This window comes from Aythya ferina (genome assembly GCF_964211825.1).
Source record: "Aythya ferina genome assembly, chromosome: 4".
Taxonomy (NCBI): domain Eukaryota; kingdom Metazoa; phylum Chordata; class Aves; order Anseriformes; family Anatidae; genus Aythya; species Aythya ferina.
The window spans coordinates 11,119,411-11,142,844 of NC_140300.1; the positions used below are offsets into that span (position 1 = coordinate 11,119,411).

The 23,434-nt window shown below is 36.5% G+C and overlaps 1 protein-coding gene across 10 annotated transcripts in view; it reads right to left on the bottom strand.

The window, feature by feature from the left end:
* Window positions 1-1,098: 1,098 nt before the first annotated feature.
* SH3TC1 (SH3 domain and tetratricopeptide repeats 1) overlaps window positions 1,099-23,434 on the bottom strand; it is a 37,533-nt gene continuing 15,197 nt past the window's right edge. For 6 of the 10 annotated variants that reach the window (XM_084517313.1, XM_084517311.1, XM_084517309.1 and 3 more), the window contains 15 exons: window positions 22,329-22,456; window positions 18,850-18,955; window positions 16,833-16,976; window positions 15,957-16,134; window positions 15,042-15,115; window positions 13,937-14,132; window positions 12,893-13,020; window positions 11,949-11,990; window positions 8,775-10,463; window positions 7,903-8,083; window positions 6,328-6,478; window positions 4,092-4,214; window positions 3,647-3,797; window positions 2,554-2,750; window positions 1,099-2,331 (listed from right to left, as the gene is read on the bottom strand). In XM_084517313.1, coding sequence (XP_084373439.1) covers window positions 2,101-2,331; window positions 2,554-2,750; window positions 3,647-3,797; window positions 4,092-4,214; window positions 6,328-6,478; window positions 7,903-8,083; window positions 8,775-10,463; window positions 11,949-11,990; window positions 12,893-13,020; window positions 13,937-14,132; window positions 15,042-15,115; window positions 15,957-16,134; window positions 16,833-16,976; window positions 18,850-18,955; window positions 22,329-22,456 — 3,719 coding nt within the window. In that variant the 3' untranslated portion in view covers window positions 1,099-2,100. Of the gene's footprint in view, window positions 2,332-2,553; window positions 2,751-3,646; window positions 3,798-4,091; window positions 4,215-6,327; window positions 6,479-7,902; window positions 8,084-8,774; window positions 10,464-11,948; window positions 11,991-12,892; window positions 13,021-13,936; window positions 14,133-15,041; window positions 15,116-15,956; window positions 16,135-16,832; window positions 16,977-18,207; window positions 18,304-18,849; window positions 18,956-22,328; window positions 22,546-23,434 lie in introns of those variants that run through there. The other 4 variants (XM_084517316.1, XM_084517318.1, XM_084517317.1 and 1 more) reach the window with 4 other exon arrangements.

Consider the following 23,434-nt stretch of genomic DNA (forward strand, 5'->3'; position numbering starts at 1 on the left):
ATTCTGTTCATCTGGCTTGAAGGCAGCGCCCAAGAAGTGGTGTGCTAGATACAAGCACAATTTAACATTAAAAGGTGAATTAGTAATGAAGTACTGGATTGCTGTGAAAGCAAAAATCCTGTGGAATCAGGGCAAAAAAAAAAAATAAAAATGAAGTAGCAATGCAAGAAAGAAGATAGGTCTTAGAAGAAGAATTGAATTACAGGTTTGGAAACACAACTTCCCCTCCCAGAATATAAGGAGACTGCCTGTGCTTACAGCAATCAGAACCAGAGAGAGGTTATAAATTTATCTAGACTGAAAGCCAAATGAAATGGAGAGTAGACTGCCAAGCACTGAAAAGTAAGCTATTTTACAGAGAGCGACATCCACAATTTTCCCAGCTCTATGGAGATAATACAAGATTTCTGTTGAGCTTTCAGGTCAAGGCAAGGAAGAGGACATATTTCCTATGCTTATTGAGACAGTATGACACCAGACTGAATGTGTTTATGCCTTTAGTGTAAGATCCCAAGCTACCTGAACATTAAAACTTCCAGCTTTAATGCTTGGTTCAAGTCTGATTGCAAGCGTTCAGAAAAAATGAGTGGAATTGCTTTCAGCAGTACACACTCAGGCGTCTGATTCATTGTTCAACATAATGTTTTTTCTTTTTTTAAAGCAAAATTTTGAGCTATATTTGGTGAGTGACATATATTTACAAGCATACTCTATTCCTTTACTGGAGGAAGTCTACAAATGAATGAAGAATTCACAAGGTCAGGAAGATGGCAAAAGTTAAATGCCCAATTGCATATATGTAAAGTTTCAGAGTCTGCTGTGAATGACAGTTTTAGGAAAGAAAAAAGATTATTGGGCAAAGAACCAAAGCAATGAGAATACATAGCTACACAAACCAGAAAATAAGTTGTTTCTTGCATCTTTCACTTCCCCCAGGTTTGATAATAAAAACAATAGGTAGCCGACCCCCATCCCCACCTGGCTATTGAGTCTGTGTGCACATCTTCCGTTGAAGCTTCCATTCTTTCTAAAAGTCCTTTAAAAATATAGCAAACTAAGTTTCTATATAAAATTGTTATAGAGAACGAACAGGCATGATTTCAAATTTTCTCTGAATGTTTTAATTGAAACTTTAACAGACTTTTTTTTGTAGATATACACATTCAGTATATACATTCTACAATGTCATTTCTCATAAAGCTTTAGTATGAAAATGTTTTGAGGCATAAAGATTTAGAACTACCAAAATTAACAATCTAGTATTTTTGCAACTAACATGAAAGGATGCATTTTTCTGAATATAATGTAAATATATGTAAAATGGCAGGAAATGCTGTAGTAAGTCATTGCAAACAATATTGACAATTCTGAAAAAGGTCAATTAAAAATGTCTTTGAAAAGAGAGAAAGAGAGCCTTCACGTGACAAATGAAATCCATGGAACAACATGCATATTACCAGAGACTTCATTCCTGAGCACTGGTTAGTTTTTACAACATACAACATCAGAATTTCAGAGATAATTAGGAGCTCTGAGTTCTGCAGTAGGTTAGTTTGTTGGGAAATGAGGGGTGATTTCTAGGGAACTGGATCAAACCAGTTCTCAAATACTGCATCTAACATGCTTGTGCAAATAGTTTTTTGGCATCAATTACAATTAAATAGAGGTAGGTCAAACAAGATCTAGGTCATACAAAGAAAGCCAGTTTGTACGGAGTGTTATTTCTCTATAATGCTTTATTAAATACTTTTCATCACATGTATACATTGATCATTTTCTAATATGCAACTAGGCAAAAAAAAGATAGCAAAGAAAAAAATAATATTAAAAAGAATAAAGGCTGATGGGTTTTGGTTTTAGTTCATAGTCTGATCCTCAGATAACAAGTGCAAGATGTTTTATCATCTTAGATGATAAAATGCAGTCCACTGTCTTGGAAACAGGTAATTTATCTCAGGATGCTGAACTCCTGCTCACAGCACATGCAGTATGAGACACTGAACAGTATGAGACAGGAGCATTCTGCATGCTCCTGCCAAACCTGTGTAATATTTCTCTAACTACTTCTGTAATTGCTAGACTGCATTGTTTCAAAGTTGTTTATAAACTCTTATAACACTGATCAGGAGCTAGATTTATTCTTCTAACATTCAGCTCTGTTGCAAAGGTTCTTGCCTTTTGATAGAAGAAGAGAGACATTTCCCGATCCACAAGGAAGTTATGGTAGATTATTGCAAGTCTTGTGTAAATCTTCAATTGAGCTTTTTTATTGCCCAAGTCCATGGCAGCAGCGAGAGCCAAATGATAATAGCCTGCTGCATCAAAGGGATCCTGAAATTTAAAAATAAATAAAAACAGTAGTACCTTCTCCAGTACAGCTGTCTAAGAGGACATCCAAGCTCAGTTTGTTAGGTAACAAACCAGAAAAATATAGTTTCAGATCTTCTCCCACCTTATTGTTTACATTCTAAATGCATAAAAATTTAGCAAAATGATGTGAAGAAACATTACTAAGTGCAATCATTTTCCACAGCAGTTTTCAGAAATTCTTACCTTAAGATCATAGAATATTATGTCTCCTAAGTTCAAGTACACCTTGACATAATACAATGTTTCCTCCTCAAACTCCAGGGGAGAGGAACAGAGGGACAAGGCCTTTAAATAAAAGTGTTCAGCTAGTTCACAGTGACCCAAATGATGATGGATGGCAGCCAGACGATGATAAGCTATTCGTTCATTTAGCTGATTTCCTAATGAGATAACGTACAAATCAGGATAAAACCAAAGAAACAAAAGTCAGATTCTTTCAAACCAGAATACATCTATAATATATATATTTTTAAGTTTATTTCTATGCAATATTTTGTTGATCAAAACTATTTTTGTTTTGATACATGGCCAAGCAATACATGGCAAAACCTGCCTTTTTCCTTAAATATCCCAAAGAATTACTGATTTTTTTGACTGTTGGATTTGACTGTCTCTGGGATTTTCTAAAATAACTGCATTCATACCTTTCATGTATCACACACTGTGCACATTTATAAAGAACATAGACTATTTTGGAAGTTTTCAAAAGGGTAATAGATAATGGGATTACAAACTCCCTTAACCCTCCTAGTGAAAACTTTACATTAGAATTTATATGAAAAAAGATGACTGATCAAAATGATCTGTCTGTGCATGTACAGAGGGACAGAAGCATTCCTAATCAGTTGAACAGTTCTCAAAAATGAAGAAAATCATTTCAGAATCTAGCCTTATTGTTTTTAATTACTTTTTCTTAGATCTGTTCACCAGCAAGGCTACAAGCAAATCTGAATAGAGCACATGATACTCATAAGCATCTTGGCACAAAGGTATTGATCAGTATTGCAGCTTGGTTGTAAGAAAACACATTAAACTTGGGCGTGGAATCCCACACTTAATTCTGTGCTGTACATTTTCCATATGAATTTAGAGCTTGAAGATGCAGCAATAACATTGTTCTTTCTTGAACAGAGGCAAAAATAGCAAGGAGAGTATTGTTAGGAATTCCTGTCAGGAAATCTGACTGAATTTGAAGGACAAAAACATCTTATTTTTAGATTCCTGTCTTAAACTGGAGATATCAGTCATATCCAACTGTAACTGAAACTGGTCTTACCTAAATTTACGCTAAGCATAAGAGATGCTTTTGCATATTCCAGACTTTCCTCGTAAACCTTCAGATTCACCAGCAATTCCACCAGTTTATTATATAATCTGAGTTCTGTGTTTTTGTTGCCAATCTCAACAGCAAGTGGAAGAGCCCTGTCCTGAAATGCACAAGAACAAGTTAGGCATTTATGGACCACAAGATGTGCACTGAAAAACTTCCATTTACATCATGTCAAGCAATTTCTTGTTTTTCTTTGCTCTTTGAATATATCACTTCTTAAACCCAGAAGAAGAGTTGCAACAGGTGAAATCTACTAATAGGATGGCATGAAGTACTCAGTACAATAGGCTATAATCTTGTTTGCTGAGAGGTTCAAGATTTTTAGAAGTCTGCGACAGAGGGAGGGCATGTAACTATTGATGCTGTAAAAAGAAATAAAAATACACAAAACCTTGTAGAAAGTTACTGCTTTCTCCTTCTCCCATGTACCATTGAAAAATATGTCTCCAGCAGCTTCAAACAATTCCATTGCTAAATTAGGATCTCCTGTATGGAGAGCAGCATCCTGAGCAACCTGAAAACAAGGAATGAAGGAAAAGAAATAAAAAAAATATTCATTACATCTTGATTTAAAAAAAAATATACAAATACTATCAATTGAAAAAAATGATCTTGTTATGCCCCCTCTTCTTATTATAATACAGGAAAAACTATACTTCATGAGACCATACTTCGTCTTTTTTTTGGTACGCTCTTTTTGAGTAGGCCAGTGGTAGATACTGAAAAAAGAATATAGGAACCAGGGCACATACAGGTCTCCCTTTCTCTGTAAATAATATCCTACTAACTTTGTCAGCGCAAAATAGAACAACAGAGGAAAAAAAAAAAAAGCACTGTTCTTGATAACTGTAACACTAAATTTAATTGAAATCAAGTTTGTCATAGAAATAAGTGATTGGGAGTTAGATATAGCTAACAGCACAGATTTAAAAGCCTGTGAATTCTGTAAATAAATGCTGCTCTACTATCCTGGCTGCTCTAACTAAATGTATGCCACGTTAGCAAAAAATGCTTCATGAGAGGAAGCATACACCCACCCCAAAGAAAATAAGTGATATCAGGATACTCAGTTACTGATTGGATAAGCAGTAATGGGAAAGAGGACTTGCACACAAAGCAGGATGAATCTTGTTTTGGTTTTCAAGTTGCATCAAAATAAATACAAGTGCAACTCTCTGCTTTGGCTCAAAGGCAGTGCCCCTTTTCAGCCTGTTTTAGCTTTAGGCACCGAAGGACTATTGTTCTACAGTTTTGGAAGTTGTGCTTTACGTGCAAGTTGAGTTGTGATGACTTGCACAAATTACTAGAACTTTGGTCAACCTTCTAGTGGGGAGACTCCTCTTTTAAGATTTTCCTCATGCAAAGGTACTGTGTTCTAAATATCAGATTCCATACATACACATTATGGAATATACATGTACATACATGTCCCTGACCCACCCTTCCTCTTGAAGAAAGTGTAACAGAGAAAACCATATCAAATGCTTATTTAGGTTTTGCACTACCAGGTGAATGACAGACTTGTAAACTATAAGATAAAACCATTTAGTAAAAGAAGAAGAAATAATATATCCATAGCACAGTTTCTTCCCATAGATGCATTTATTCAGTCTTACTGGCATGCATTCAAAAAGCTAACAGAAAAATTCATTAAATTAGCCCAACATGTCTCAGCACATTTGAAACGTGAATTTGTTCCTTATGTTTTCCTGCTTCTTTGCACATTTTTTTCAAAACAGTAGATGTCAGAATATTTTATTTTACTATCCTATTTTGGTACCACTCATACACCAACCAAGACTCAGATCTTGCTATGTCAAATTCTGTATATATCGCTGCAAGGCATCACCCTCCCTTATGATGGGGAGGATTTTTACACCCTTTACAAAAGCTTTTTACAAAAATTAATTCCCCAGATACTTAAGTGATTGGCTAGAAGCTGTACAGATGATTAAGAGACAGGTCTATGCTGCAGTGCAGCTCCAAAAAAGACTCTGGATGATCCAGTTGCAGCAGTCAAGGCCTGGATCCCAGTTTCAGGTCATTGTTCAGTCTGTTAGCACAGCAATAGAAGCAGTAGCAGATCCTACTCAGTTGCAGGGGGTCCAAGCTGTGCAAGCCACCAGCCTGAGTGCTGCAAAGGCAGCAGCAGCTCCAGCTGGCCCTGTGCCACACTGTGCACAGACATGGAAGGAATGCTTTAGATGTTCTGGGAATGCTTGCTGAAGAAGCTGCTCTGTTTTCCTGAGGATCTGGCCTACAAGCCAGCACACTATACTAATTATGCTATCCACCAGCATGTAGCACACATAAACAATTCAATTGCTGTGGTGCTGCACAGCTGGTAGACAATTATGTAATAGGATGAAGAGATGCACAGAACACAAAGTTTGCAAGAAAGCAGGCAGTAAAGGTCATGGCACAACATCTTTCCAGAGTCTAGCAACAGGTTAAAATGGAACACCACAGGAAGATGCTCAGACTTTCAGCTTATTACATGAATGGTGTTACTATGCATTCAGAACATCAGTTAACAAAATCTCTGGGATAGTTATTACTTATTTACTCTCTTACCATGCCACCTGCACCATGCTGATGACATATGCATGCTTGTCTTGACAACATACCTGAATATAAAGATCCACAAGCTCATTCTGCCTCAGAACATAATATATCTTTCCTGCCCGTAGCCAAGCGTATGCTTCCTTCTCTTTTTTCTGGAGATCTATAAATATTCCAAGGCTTCTTTTGGTATATTCCAGAGCTGATCTGTAAGCCCTGAAATGGGGGAAAACTGCTTATCACTGAATGGCTCTTGAGAATTGGGAACGTTTTTCATTATAATTAGAGAAGTGTTATACTAATGTAAAAGACTATTGGTTCAAATCTGTTTTCTGTTAGATTGTTATCACATTATGTTATTTCAGAGTGATTTATTTAGTTTTATTTAGATGTTTTTTCCCCTACCTCATGATAGTGACAGGTAGAAAAAATATTTCCTCACCTTCATCTCTTCTATTACTTGCTCTTTTTCCTACAAGCCTCAGAAAGAAATAGTTTGTAATTTTGTTTTTCTAAATATCATTTAGGCCTTTGACTTATGTACAGTTCAGACTAATCCACCCTTGTACAAAATTTTGGAGTGGGATGGGGGGGGAACATAAATTATGAGGTCACTGGGCCGCACTGATTGCTGCTTGCAGTGCTTGATATCAACCACAGAAGCCCCAGATTTCTTTATTAAATCCTCTTCTATCTGTCCTATGGTAGATTCCCATCACCATGACCAGATGCACTTTCCTCCAAGCACAAGGCACAAACATATTAAAATATACCATGAAGTGCACAGTTGCTTTTACAGCAAATGGAAGCAGTTAAAGCAGAATAAATTAGATGGCATATTAGAAAAATTAGATGCTTGAACTTAAGCCACAAAAATAAGCATCTACTCTCTCCCCACAATTGAGCATATTTTTTCCTATACTGAGGTATGCCTAAAGACATCTGAATCTAAACTGATTCCCCAAGTGAGATATAGTAAGAAAAAATTCAGACAAACACTTCTGCTGTTGTTGTTATGAGAAACCCTTAAGTTTCTCAAGCACCTGTTAATTACTATGGAGCTGTGCAGTCTATATTTTCTTTAATGATAAACAAAAAAATGGTATTATAAGAACAATAACAGGGTAGAAAATTCTGTAGACTGACACTGTGCAGTACTGCACATAGGTTTTCTGATTATATAAATTTTGAAAAACATTTCCTCAAAGAGAAACACTTACATAGAGACAATCTGATATTTCACTTGGAATATCCCATTCAGTTTCCAATGGAAAAATTGTCATGGAAAATTTATCGCAAACAAGTCACCTACCAGCAAGAATCCTTGTGATGTTGCAGTCAAGTGTTGCATAGCATACAATTTTTTTAAACCATTTACTTACATTTTAAAAATATTTTGGCTCTTGAAGTGGTGCTAATCCCTGTTGAACATCTTGTCTCCCTTGAGAGATGATAGTTACTTAAAAAAGCAAATCAGAAGTCTTCACTAGCACTGGACCCCCTTCAATTATAATAAAGTGTGTTGGCAAAGCAGAGGGAAAAAAAATCAGTCACAGTCAACTGCTGCAAAAATTGAGATCCTTTAGCATGACAGAAGAGTTAAAATCAGGATAAAAGAAAAGTCATTCAGCATGTCTTACCTTTCTGTTCCTAATGACAAGTAGAGCTGACTAATGGTTTCCAAAATTTGTCCCTCCAGAACTTTATTGGACATCTTTCTAGCTAAAGATAGTTGATATTCATTGTAGATGACACACTGAGCCTCATTGGGAACAACCGTACTGTAGAACTGACACAGCAGTTTAATTGCTTGAAGCTGACCTAGGGGAATAGATATGAAATACTGCCATGAATTTCTATTTTAAAATGAAAGTTAAATTAGTTTTAAAATAGTTCATTCCTACTGTTTCATAAGCTCAGCAGTCAGTGAATAATATAGAAGTCATGACAAGAAGATTCCACCACAAGCTTCTTCACTCTCAACAAAATTAAGCAAGGCTAGAGGTTATTTAAAACTTGGTTTCTGGAAAAAGTGATAAAACAGTCACCTTACCTGCATAAACTGCCTAAATCAGCAAACATAAATATAGCGTGGTTCTTCTAAATCCAGCTATTTTATGCAAAATTAATCCAGAGTACCCATTGTTTTCACATTTATATTTGAGTCTTGTGATGTTTGTACAGCCAATGATATCATAGCTGTTATAAATATTATTGAACATTGACATTATACATAGTATTGACCAAAGAGGTCTCTAGACTTTCTAGTAATTTATTTGTTTCTTAATGCTTACACCTTCTCCATCATTTCTGGCCTGAGAAGTACCAGAAATACAAATAAACAAGTACTTATATTCTCCACCATTATGGAATGGTGGTGATTTTCATCACAGATGTCACATAACTAAACATAAAAAGTTAAAGAAAAAAATAATATACGTCCATATAACAAACATTCCCAAACAGGGTACATTTCATAACTTCAAGAGAAAAACAAACAAAAAAAACTTACTTTCCAGATGACTTGTCTCCATTGCAACTAAAAATGCCCATTCATAATAAAACCTTCCCTTTTCTCTCTGCCTTCCACTAACGTAGTAACATCCCAGTTGAAGGAGGACTTGGATAAACTCTTGGCCACAGTCCATGCTTGAAAGTTTGGAGAATAGCTTCACTGCCTTGATATAATAATGTTCTGCCAGCTTATTGGCTGCTGCATGCAGGCAGAGCGCCCCAAAATTAGCCAGAGCTATAGCTTGGTTATGGGTCATATTTGCCTCTTCAGAAAGCTGTAGAGCTTTATAACAGCTTTCAGCAGCTTCCTTTGTGTTGTTTGTTCTTTTCAAAGCAATAGCAAGCATATTATAAGCAACACCTAGTTGTTGAGGATTGCTCTGTGAGGAGTCTACAACAGTATTTAAAATGGTTACTGCCACATCATATTGCCTGTAAAGAATGTATAACCAAGCAAGCGAAACCAAATAGTTAATAGTTTCCTCTGGCTTCACAGATGTATCAGAGTCCAGTGCTTTCATCATGTAAACAATGGCTTTTCCATACTGTTTGTGGTGGCTGTACAGTTTTGCTAAGCTGAGATAGATGGTGCTGCACAGTCCTTGTCGCTCATTTGTAAATGCAGAGGAAAGAGCTTGTATCAGGTAAGGTGCAATTTGAGCTGGAAGTATTTGTCTGAGTTTCCTCAAGCCATAGAGCTTCGGAGCATTTTTGATGACTAAATCAATCCTTTTCAAGGAATCCATTAAAGTGCTTGAGCTCTGGGAAGCGGAGACTTTTATGCAACTTAACACAATGTGTGGCAAACACTTCTCATTGTAGGACTCTGCTAGTTTGAAATAACAGTTGTTGGATAAGTTGTTTTGTAAACCCAAATCATTAAGCAACAATTGCAGCCTTTCTAAGAAGGGCAGTGCCTCTTCATGCTGTTTGCGTGCAGTGTAGTGTTTTGCCAGTAGAAAGCATGCCCTTGCTTCCGCATGTTTGTTCTGGCTCAAAATTGTCCTCTTCAGAGCATACTTCAGAATATCTGACTCAAGGTCAGCACTGCAAATGTAGTTGGGAATTCCCATGAGAAGAGATGTAGCCTTGTCAAAAATATGAGCACATTTTTCTTTGTTCTTCTGTGTCAAGTAGATGACTGCTAGATTTGTGTAAAGAGCAATTACGAAGTACAAATCACTAAACTCTCCAGTTACTGCCCCCAATGCTTCTTCAAAATAAACCCGAGCTTGAGAAAACTTCACTTTTTTAAAACTTAGCCTGCCTAATAGAAAGCATAGCCTCGCTAGTGCCCAGGACATACCTGCTTTCTTTGCTAACTCCCTTGCTATGCTAAAAAAGCTAACCAGTTCATCTTCTTCTGAAAAGCCATAAAACATGCTATTAATAAACGGATAAGAGAAATCATACAGGTTTTTGAAATCTCTCTCATACTCTTCTCTATTTAAGAAGAGTAGCAGTGACTCAAAGACATCAGATGCTTGACCATCATCTTGATAGATGTAGAAGCAAGGTCCTGCAGGTGGAGGAAAGATTTCCTGATTTGGAGACCTGACAGAATCCTTTCCTTCAGTAGCTGGCCCTTCTGCCCGTGTGACCTCCAAATTCTTGAAGTTCTTTAAGAATTCTTCTATCTTGCCATTCTTGCTAGTGCATACCGTGTTAGAGTGTGAACATGGAATTTCTGCAATTCAAAAATAATTCACAGATCAAAGTTTCATGTGTGCATGTACACAATGATCTTTCAGACCAACAGAAACATTTATCAGTAGAGGATGTTAGGAAACACTATATAAACATACTGCTTTCTCAACAATATGTTTAGGAGACAAACCAAAGGTGGGGAGAAGAGAACAAGATGGGTCAGGGAGGAACAAACATGGGAAATGGAAGAATGGGGATAAAAGGACTTTCCACACCTAAGCACGCTTCTGATTATTACAGTTATCTCACCTGTTCCTGATCACCAAAGTCTGTTCCATCCTATTTAACTAATACAAACTTTTTTTTGTGTTTGAGTGTATACTCAAAGTACACTTTGAGTGTATATGAAAGCAAGAGCAAGCACTACCAAGGAATTAAAATTCAGACTACCTGGTAAGCTGGAGACCACCAGAATCTGGAAAAAAACAGGGTCTACAGTGGAGGCTGAATAAAGGGCCTAAGGTCTGGGCATGGATATGGGATAGATTTAAGGTTTGAAGGAACCATAAATTTGAGCATTTGAGTTGAGTAAGGGTAAGCCTAAATTCTGCTAGAAAACTAGGGTAGATTAGCCAGGGATGGTGAGATGGAGCTATTTGTGTTGTTAAAGTCTGAAGTGGGCGCCTGTGAAAGTACTGTACTCTTGCCCACATTATCTCCACGTGGACAGCCATGCCTGTGTAACAGGTGTAATAAGATTCCATTGTCAGATACCAACCCCACTTCTCTGCTGGTGCAGATCATCTTTCCTAGAATTACAAAGTTTGTGGTTGTCATTGTGGTCACTGATCTAAATTCTTCTAGAGCTATCACTGCTGAATATATTATAAACACAAACAAGACAGACATGCTATCATTTTTCAGTTCTCCCACTGTTATCAGGTTACATTCATAGTCAGTGTAAAGCTTACAGCTGAGTATCAACAGGAGTTTATTGACCTTGCAAAATTGAAGAGCTCAGTTTCCGTAGAACTCCATTTATGAAAGTGTTCAGCGGAACCATAAACATAAAATCAGTATTTAGAAAAATGTTAGTACAATGGAAGTAATGGCAGTAACAGCTTAGTAGCTAAATTCCAGCAGGAAATAATTCTGCATTCTCAAAGTAACTCCTTTAGGGAATATATTTATGGGATGTTTTCTAGCAGACTGAAGATCTACTAGAATTCAAACTGGGCACTTGCCAGGTGTCCCATAAAAAGTACTTTGACTTCTTAAACAAAATAACGTGTGGTCAAATCAGTAAAAATACTTTGCAATAGGATAGCAATGTCTGAGAAAGGCATCCGATACTTGTGAAAGATACATCTTACAGCAAAACCTAATGATAAGGTAGAAAAGCAATGAGAGAAAGTCAGAATGTGAAAAGACATCGGAAAGACAAAAGCAAAAAGATTAGAAGCTACATTAGTTTTAATAAATACAAAAATTTTAATAAATAAAAATTTGTGTGCATATTTATTACCACATTCATGAGTTTTCTGAAATTCCTGTTCTTCTAACTGGTCTGTAAGAAAGAAAAAGTCATGTTAGCTATGGTATCTTACAACTTTTTTTTTTTTTTCCAGTTCCATAGGGTAGAAAAATTGGATGTTCCCTGTAAATTTAGAAAAGATTAATTTCCTAAATCTGACCCAAAGATCTATATTTAAATGTCTAACATAGCACATCTGTAGAACATAAAAGAATTACTTTTTTATGTAGAAGATATTTCTCAGGATATGCCAGTTGCCATATTGATTATTTTCATTGTCTTACACAGCCTGTGGTGGCATAAGAAATTAGTGCTCCTGGTCAGTTTAGCAAGACAATTAATTATATTGACTACCTTAGACCAAGTCTCTAGAGAGGAAACCCTGATTGTCCCAATTACTTCACATGAAGCATAAACACTTCAAGAGATAACAGCTGTATTAGAGATGATGTAGCTACAAGTAAATTATTTCTTTGTATTAATAGATTTTGCTATGCTTTTGATAGTTAAATGAAACATGAAGAGGTGTGTGTTTACATTACCTGTCAATAATCATTATGCCACATTTCATAACAAAAATGCAAAGCAGATAACATTTAGCTGAACACAGTTTTTTCTAATGCAGCACTCTGACGTTTGAATGCTTAATGATCTGTTCAGTTCAATAGCAGTATTTGAAAGTCCTGATGTTTAATTCGCTCAAAAATGGACAAAAGAGGATTTCTAAATGCTCTGTTGGGAGAAGTTTTGCATCAGCAGGAAAATAGCAAAGATTATCTAAACGACGTATCTGTGATCAAACTGAATACCAATATATTTCAAAGTAGCTACAAAGTCTAGAATATCGTTAAAATAGAAAAAAACTCACTTATGACAAGGATATAGGAAAAACACATGCATCTTAGGCAGCGAAAAGAAGTAAAACTTGTACTTACCTATTCTATACACAGAGCAAACATCTGTGATTGAGGTTTGCTTCAACAAATGTACCACTTCTTCTAATTGTTTTTCTTTTGAAAAACAAGACAGCTCTTCTGCTTTAAGAAAATCCAGGTCTTGTACTCTAACAAAGGAATAAGCAACTTAGAAGGTGTTTCAAAGCAGATTTGGCTTGAGAAGCTCAATGAAATTTGAATGCCTCACTAAGTTTGAACTTGTTAAGAGAAACCAATACAGGCTTCACATTACAGGTCCTGTTGTGTTCAAAATTAGTATCAGTCATCATACTTACAACTGTATACACAAACTAATGATACCTAATGATGCTTGCAAGCTAACAGTTTCTGCTGTATTATTTCTGCCATTTTGTCAATCTGTATCACTGTATAGCATTTTATGAGAGAATGTATTAAAAACACAAATATTTAAGGACATTATGGTATTGATGTTCTAAGCTCAATGTTACATATCAAATGAAACTATAAGCAACATCTAAGAACTCCTCATTTCAGCATGCATGCAATCCAGACATAAGGGCAACCTATTTACATGGCACCAATGCATTCTGAAATACACATTTTTACAGGTTTCTTTTCGCATTATGAACAATTATTCATAAATGAACCTCATATTAAGCAAGTTAAGGCCTATGGTGATGGTACTAGCAAAATCAGAAGTTGGATACTTTAATAAAGATCCTGAAAAAAGTAGAAATTGAATCTTCTGAAACAGTAAAAATTCTAGGATTAGATGATCCAAAGAATAGACACTGAACCAGATATAGGCAACTACAGCAACCCCTTTTCCCAGTAAGAAACTCAGGTACAATGTGATATTGCTTCCCAATATCTAAGCTAATTTCATATTTCATATTTCTCTGTGTTAGTTCTGACTGATATACACTATGGCAATTTTTATCAACAGAACACACAAAACCAAACCAAAAAACTGCAAACTTAAGTTTAAAGTTCAGTATTTTAAAGCTCAAGAGACTCTTCCTAAGCCTCTTTTGGTTTCCAAGTTAAATACGTAACACTTACGTATTTCCAGGTAAGTCCAGTTTAACAGAATTCGTCTTTACAAAACCTATTTGGCCAGTAAGCAGATGTCTTCCAACAAACCATTCCATGCATTCAATGAGGTAACCAAGGATCTCAATTTCGTCTCCTTCCTGGAAACTAATCTCTTCAGGCACAGTACTTTCATAATTCATCACAGCTATACAGGATCCTGTTGCTGTGTAATAGAGATAGATAAATATTATTTGAAGATACAGTAGTTTAACAATACATTTAGTAGACTAGCAACTCAGCAGAGAAATTTATTTAGTGAAAAATATTCCTGGAACCCTGGAATATTTTTCTGGAACCCTGTACAACCTGAGTTGTACAACCAATGCAGCAAGACTTAAAACATCTGTATGGAATCAGTTTGGTTTGAGCAATTAAAACTGTGAATAACAGCATTAAAATCTATACTAGTAATTTCCCAGCCACTAGAAAGCAAAATCTAAAACCTTTTCAAAAATCTGAAAAAGTGACAAAAAGGAATTGCTTTAAGTCCCTCCTTTCTGTCTTTTGTGCTGCCAGGCCACAGCACAAGCATTTGAACCAATTTATAAAATCTTTATTAAGTAAATAGGCAGTTATATACCAGTCCATACAGTATTGAAACTGACATGTATGGTAGAAAATAAGCCATGTTTACTCTCTAACCTGAGCCCGTCTGTATGAGTGTTATTTTTCTGTCAGTACTAGCTACATCAATACACGTGTGAAAGATCCACAAAAATTACATTGGTGTGTATACCTATTTAAAGTTTATCATCAAATCTACAGGGCATCAAATTAATTACTTTGTATATCTACTTAACACACCATATAGGAGACAAAAAAAAAAAAGGAGACATAAGCCTAAGAGTTTAACTCAAATTAGATACATCTAGCCATTTATTTTGTAAAACCCCTTTGTCGTAGGCAGAGATTTATGCTTTCACTAATTTTACAGCAATACAATTTTAAAAGCTGTTTTCTCATCCTAATATAATAAAAAGAAATATTGAACCCTTCAGAGTCTGTCCTAGTGAAATCATAGAGTAAGTTTGTTTTGTTTTTCACACGTTGACATTTGAACGGAATTTCTTACCAACTTGCCCGATGGATTTACATTCAGTTTTGTATGTAACATCAACAGGATCAGAATACACCTTAAGAAACCATCTTTAAGTAGAAAAAGAAATTGTAGTTAGTGCATGAAACACCTTATTAAATCTTGTGACAGTAACAGTTTTGGTTTTAAATGCATTTAAAACCAAAAAGATGTACCACTCCCAACAAGTATCTTTCAATTTCAACACTGACTAAACTTCAGATACAGCTATATTTTGAGCAATGTTAGCACTGAAAGAAATGTTACCTCAGTTCCTCTAGCAACCTAGCAAAAAAAGCCCTGCTACTTCTCCCCACCCAAGATCCACAGAAAAATTACAGCTTTTGAACTACTGAGAACACCAAGAATTAATAATTTTTGATTATTCCTAAAATAGGGAGTAGATTAAGCCCACTGATAAAATTTCAGCTTTCTAGCAATTACGAGATTGGATATGAACTTGAAAGAAACTGCATTATAACTGCGGATGGCTTCTGCTAATAACATTGAGTAAAAACACTGCTGTCTTGTCCTCATCACATTTCCAAGCATCCCACCTGTTACCATCCATATTTCCAAGCATCCTGAAAAACGAGAATTGTCAATTTAAATTATTTTAGAAATACTAATAGCTTATATTTCATATTCAGGGAAAAAAAAAAAAAAAAAAAAAAAAAGCAGTATCTAATTTACAAGATGGTAAACCATCTTCTTTAAAAGCTGCATTTCAGGCATTGGAATTAATTTCAATTACTTGGTATGGAAGGAAATAGAGCATTTGTTCTCAGTGTTAATAGAAGATGGATATTCCATAAGAAACCATCATTTAGATGGACCTTTCTCTAATCAGATACATACGCATGAAACAGATGCATATACATGTAAAAGAGGTAGTTAGGGTCAGGTACCTACTGATGAAAAGGGATCAGTGGCTCCAGAGAAATGTTAGACAGCATGGTCATGTCACCATCCACAGATCCATCTGTTACATCTTCAGTAAAAGCTGCAGTCTCAAAATAAGTGTTCGTTTCGCAGTCTGTAGCCGTTATCTTTGTTACCAGATTGTCAGGATGTAAAACAAAAAATGCCCCTAAAAAGAATGCAGTGTAGCAGATGCCATTTTATGTAATTTTTTAATGCCATACAAGCTTTAAAATTCTCTTCAAGAGCATCTGTAACGTCCAATTAGAGATAGAAAATAATTGTGAAATCTCAAATTATCCTTCTCATTATTTATCAGATTTTCATACATTTTTGTCTAGTTTCTATATCAGTAAAATGACGTAAAGTGTAGAACCCTCTTCTGCATTATTTTGCAGCAGATTACCTGGATATGTGTGTCTATATTCCCTGCAGAACACAAGAAACATTCCTATTGCATTGGTCAACAAGCTAGCTAGTCCAGCATTCTGTCTCTGACAGTGGCAGCAGATGATACTGTTTAAGAGAAGCACATAAGCCTGGCAACTATTTGTAATCCCTTTTACAACTCCAGGATCTGCAGTAATATTAACCAAGTTGGAATGCACATCCCTATCTAACCCTTTTGGTATCCATTTATGGAGCAGTTGCACTTGAATTTATCTAATCCCCCTTTGATTCTTCTGAACTCTTCCTGAGCTGCTCCTTTCTCTTCTCTTTTTGGTACACTTGGATTTAACAGATTTAAATTTCAACTTAACTAAGTATTTGAGTAGATCTTAAGATTTACTTTTAAGGATTTTAAGAAACAGCTTTAAAGAAAGGCACTTTTCTAAATTTAACCTTAGTGCATACAGTCTTCCTTACCTTCTTGTACTAGTAGACTTCTGTACATCATCTTCAATGATTTTTCGTTTACACACACTTCAATGCCTGTTTCTTCCTCCTCTTGAGAACAAAGCCAGAAGGAATGATCTAGGAATAAGTTCTCCATGCAATGATTTATAAAACCTATGAGAGAAAAAAAAAAAAAAAAAAAAAAAAAAGAATTTGTTTTCTTTGCAGTGTTACTATATTTTAAAGAAAATAACTTTCAGAAAATCATAAACTGGGGTATGCATTCTGATAACTCCATTATTGCTTAACCCATAGTGTTGTTATTTAACCCATTGTTACTAAGCAAAATTACATCCATTGAGTCACATGCATTACAGCAACTTTTGGTGCTTAGCTATCACAAGCTACACCTAAAAGGTACAGAAGTTTTTTGCCTCTAACATTGCTGAAAAAGCAGACCATGTCCTCACATTACAAGGGTTCCACGTGGTTTAGCTGTATTTCAAAGGTTTTCACTAGCAAGCTTTGCATAACAGCTGCTTCGCATCCTGTAATAACAGGTGACTAGAAATAATCTCAAGAAATAATCTCTTCATAAACTTCTGTTGCCTGTATCAGCTATGTCGATTTAAGTAGATACTGTGCCTGGGTATCAAATTCCTGAAATTTCTTTGAGACAGAGATGATACTGCACATTAGAGTTAAGTAAGTCACAAGACAGTGCTTGATCTTGGAAACTGGGACTCCTTACATTCGGATTTACAGCTTTCAAAGCCGTACCATGGTTACAGGAACATCTGAGTCAGTGTAGTATGGTATAGTATGGTAGTAGTGTATAGTATGTTATAGATGGTAGATTATTACTTCAGGGACCAAGATTAGAACATTAGTTGATCCTTTGAGTATACAGTTACAGTGGAGAGGAAGGGGCAGACAGATCAGTAATCAAGGTGCTACTCTGCAGTTTGGAAGATGCTAATTGATTTCCTTTCAGCCAGTCTCACATAAGAAGCTTCATCTTTTTGTGCTTTCTCTGTGAATTTGGATAAGAAAGGTATTTTCTCTATTTCACTAAGGAATGTCTTAAAATACAAAATGACAAATAAATAACAACAAAAAATAAAAGTCATTATATTAAATTTGTCTGATGAAAACAGACAAACTCAATGTAGTAGTGCACACAGGGTTCTCCATACACATAAGAAAAATATAATCAAGTGAACAAAATTAAAAGACAAAATCTGATTCAAACACTATTCTTCAGAAAAGACCTGTGAAGTTATAGGTCATTAAAAATGGAACTCAAATCAACAGCACCACACTGCCACAAAATGTATGCTCAGATTTAGAAACAGGACCAAAGCATGCAAATCTGTTTTACTTGATATTTCATCTGAAGCCTTACCAACTTGGTCCAGTTTGCTCATTACTACTCAGGAAAGATGTGGACCAACTAGAGGAGTCCAGTGGGGAACATGATCAGAGTTCTAGAAAATACACTCTGTGAAGAAGGATTAAAGGAATTATTAAAGGAATTAGGGTGGATTTTCCTAAAAAAAAAAAAAAAAAAAAAAAACAACAACAAAAAAAAAAAAAACACTGAGGGGAAGTGTGAGTTAGAAGTCTTCACTTAGGTCTGAGCCTGGTGCAAGGAAAGAATTATAAGTTCTCCATATCTAGGGTGAGCAGAAAAAGCTGTGAAAGTATTTAAGTAGCAGCACGGATTAGACAATACAGCACAAACACTTGGATCAGAATAAACTGTTTGTAAAGAAAGCATGATCGGATGCTGGGGTATTTAGACTAAACAACATCCAGTAATGATAGCTGTTACCTGCTTTGGTACAAATGCAGATTCTCTCGGAGGTGGGGGATGTCTCTCCAGCCCTATCACCAGTACTATGGTCAAGCACGTTATTTACTGCTTTTAGGAGTTATCACATTGAAAACGTCAAGATCGCATTCAACATATTCCCAGTCAATCAGAAATTATATGCAGAGGAATAAAAAAAGCATATTGTACTGCCGTATGGTAAAAGAGCTTTACCCAGTGAGTGATAAGTTAGAAACTTCCATATTTCTTCAAAAGTTTTAAATGTCACCACTATTAGATCTTGATCACTGTGAATTGAGAGCAATCTAGCAGAGAGCTCCTAAAAAAATAAAAAACAATATTTTAATTACAATTTTGCCAGGCTCAAGCAGAATTTCTCACTAGTTAACACTTATACTAAAACACTATGTACTAAGAAGCGCAAAAAAAAATCATCCAGGATTTTGCCTATATTAGATACCTCTTCTTTAACACATGTCTATAACATATAGCCAAACAAATTTTAATCCAATTTATTCTTACCAGTTATACTAACAATTTCTTTGTAAATTAACCACACTGGAATTAAAAGTGGAATTTCAGACCTGTCTGTATAGTGGCCAATATTCACTATATGGAGTGTGAAAGCCAGGAAGGCCTGTAGTGATCCTTTCCAAGAATACCCTCCTAGCCCAAAGCAATTTACAGCTTGGGAACTGCTTTTGCCAGGAAGAGGAAGAAAAGGCATAAGGATTTTTGATTGTTTGTTAACATTTTAAAATATCTGTAGGTCACTTGAGCCACTGCAAATTTTTAGGATCCATGGCATCCTATTGTAGGCTCACCTCAGAGCTCTGTATACATAGGACAACATACCTCCTTTGATGCATCTTTGAACCTGCTACCTGGGAGCTTCAGTCTTGTGCCAGAGGAGACGTGGAACAGACATCTCCTAGTTCTCTGGTTCCATGCATTAAGACTAATTTAATATGTTGGAATATTTTATTTTATTTTTTTTTTTTTAGAATACGCACAAAGATCCTTTCCTCCTCATTTGTAACAGTTCATATTGTTAGGGTATCATTAAGTTGTGAATTTAACAAACAGCAGCAATAATAATTGTAAATTATAATGTTGAATTTTATAAGGACAATGCTCATGGTGAGAGCTACATAAGCTTTCAAATTAGTGTAAGAAATATGCATTTTAATGGATTCTAGCCAAAGATCGACAATATACGGTCTGGTTGCACATCAATTAATTGTTTAAAAATGGGGCTCTGCAGTACTGTTGGTTGCTATGTTTCAGGAAAATATGAAGAACTGTGGCAATTTATGAGTCAAATACCTGAACCAGTATCTCAGAGAATAAATCAGATGCACAGCCAAAAGTCTTATTGTATCATTTCCCAGTACTGTAGCTTTGATCCTGGCACATCATAAAATTGAAGTGCATCTTTTAAAAAAAGATAAGGACCCTGCTGGGCAGCTGAACTCCACCACAACTGCTCTTTCACTCCCCCTCCTCAAAGGAAGAGGGGAGATTAATGTAATTTATTGCCTATCACTAGCAGACTAGAACTATAAGAAACTAAAAGCAAACTAAAAACACCTTCCCCCCATTCACCCTCTTCTACCTCCTCCTCCTGTGCAGTGCAGAGGAACACGGAATGGGGGCTACATTCAGTCCCTAATGCTTCATCTGCAGTTCTCCTTCTCAGTCACTCTCTGCCCCTGCCTCATGCAGGGTCCCTCCCACGGGATGCCGTCCCTCCCAAATTGATCCTGCAGGGGCTGCCCACAGACAGCAGCTCTTCAAGAACTGCTCTCACATGGCTCTGTACCACGGGGTCCATCCATCCCCCAGGAGCAAACTGCTCCAGCACAGGTCCCCCATGGATGGGTGGCTGCTCCCCACAGACCCCTGCTCCTGCGTGGGCTCCTGTCCACGGGCTGAAGCTCCGGCCTGGGGCCTGCTCCTGCGGGGGCTCTCCATGGGCTGCAGTGTGGAGATCTGCTCCATGTGGGACCCATGGGCTGCGGGGGGACAGCCTGCTCCACCAGGGGCCTCTCCTCAGGTAACAGGGGAACTTCTGCTGCATGCCTGGAGCACCTCCTGCCCTCCTTCTGCACTGACCTTGGGGTCTGCAGGGCTGGATCTCTCTTCTCTCTCCTAGCTGCTGTGTCACAACATTTTTATTTTTTTTTTCCTGTTCTTCAATCTTCTCTCCCAGAGGCCCAACCACCACCACTCATGGCTCAGCTCTGACCAGCAGCAGGTCCCTTTTGGAGCCAGCTGGAGCTTACATGGGGCAGCACTGGGCTCCGTTCACAGAGGTAAACCCCCTTCTACTGAGCCCTTGCCATGTAATCCTCAAGACAGATCTAGAAATTGATTTTAAATTTACAAGAATTTATCCCTCAAATATTTTCTGTAATCTAAGCAAGACAGAACTTGATCCACAGTTTATAACTTATGTCTCAATTTTAAAAGTTCTCTGAATTAATTAATTTCTGTATTTTTAATTCACACAACATGAACACGTTAAAATTGTAATTCCTTTTTGAAAATAAAAGTCCAGTTTAAGCCTCTTCCAACAGGCACGCCTCATCACTGCTTTGATCTTGTGCATACTCCTTTCTTCACCAGATTAAATACTAACAAGAGCCTGAAATCTATTAATAAATTGCCAACACATGCTAAAATATCTGAGCCTCAGGGGCTTTATGCACTGATGAATATCAAAACAACATTCTAAGGAAATTTATCATTATAAATCTTGTTTCCTTCAAAGTTCTTTTCCTAGTCTGTTTCTAATAAGGCCACAAATCTAGCCTATTTGCATGCTCTTTTCCTTTTCCTCATCACCCATCTCTTCCTCCATCTCCTCCTAAACAAAAGTTAGAGCAGAGCAGCAGGAGTACAGGCTGTTTTCACAGTCACAAAATCAGCAGGCTGGTGATGGAGGGTTCATAACACATGAAAGGAAAATCATGTAGGAACACATACATCCAGCACAGTCATAAAGTCATAACTAATTAAGATTTCAGTGTTTGGCTTGCTAGTGAAGGAGGCTAAAACAGAAAAAGGATGCCAAAGGTCAAATGGTATCATCCTGCTTTTTTCATCAAGAGTAAAAGGAAGACTTTAAGTTGTATTTCTAGAAAACCTCAGTATTTGCACGGAACAGGTTTCCTATATACTAACAAATTAAAGACAGTAATAAAAAATGTTTAATGCTCTTGTGTGCAATTTAAACCTATAGCTATCTAGCCCTAGGAAGCTGAATATTTATACTATTCTTCAGACTTCCACTTGGGCTTTGCAGTGGATTTTCTAAGTAACTTACATGCCAAATGACTATAAGCAACTGGAAACTGAAAAGCCAGTGTGAGGGCAAATTAATAAATCATACAAAAGACAGTTTCCTGTGATGTAAATCAAAGTAGAAGATATTTTAATTAGAATTCTTAAGTAACTTATTTAGCTGGGTTTATTTGGCGTGAATTTGGTGTTGCTGTCTCTTTCAATGGTTTGATATTTCTCAGGTCTGTAGATCATTTTGTGAACCAGGAGGAAACTCTGGTCATTCAAATTCAAGGATACAGCATGCAGATGGGATTGGAACCCAAGCATCTCCCTGATGAGTTCAGTAGCATACAGCTGTGTTCTCTGAACAAATAAACCTCTCAATTCCAAAACAATTGACTTACACTGAAAACTGCCATGACCTCCCTGCTGTCATTTTCCAGAAGACGGAGCTGTTCTCTGAGGTGTCTTTGGAGTCTGGGATCAGGACATCCACTCTTGCGCCTTACCATTGTTAACTTCAAGGAGATATCTGGAGAAGGATATCCATTTATAGTGCTACAAGTTTGGTGATGAAGAATCAGCTTTGTAGAGCCAGAAAACCCCTCAAAAGCAGAGAATCTACATTAAGAAATATTTTTACAGTTTCAGAGACAGACACACAGAAAATTGGGCTGCTTCACACATGGGATATTTTCTTCATTTTTATTATCCAGTAGGAATAATGATCTAGCATAAGACACAAGATTTCTCTTGGTATTATAAAAAAGGCTTCAGCTATACAAAGGATTTGATAGTCTGAAGAAAATTTCTGAAACTATCATGCTTGGGGATGTAGAAGAAGAAAAATCAAGCAGATTGGTAATTTATCAAATCAGACAGCTCTGCAGGCATTGAGAACATGCCCAGATTTCCAAATATCCTGTGCATATTTTAAAAGTCAAAGAAAACATATTAGATAATGGCATCTCAGGAAAAGACAACCATAGTTCAGTGTGTTACAACAATGCTCAATGCTAATCTTAAATTCATGGTTAGACGACACATCATCCCCACTACTTCAGAAGGCTTCTATAAATTGAATATGGGAAAAGCTCTTTCTCAGCTAAGCTAGTTAAGCAGTATAAACCAAAATAAATGGCCAAACTAAAGACTCACTTACATGATTTCCTTATCATATGTGAAAGAATCTGGATACCTATGCTCAGACCTTAAAGTAGCAAATGAGAAGCTTTTACAACAGTTAGGGGTATAGTTGTTGCTAACTCCTCTCAGATAAAGAGGATCTTCAATAAAGTTGCTTTCATTCTTCATGTCTCATCTGTTAATTTAACTCAGTAACAGTAAATCATATTCATAAGGTTTCAGATACTTTGATAGGCACATAAGCCAATAATACCCACTCAGGAAGAATTCCTATTGCAAGCATGTATATAGGTCATGCTTCCACCAATAACTAGGGTAGTTGCACATTCTAAAATATTCCAGCTCCTCTGAGATTCACCTCTTA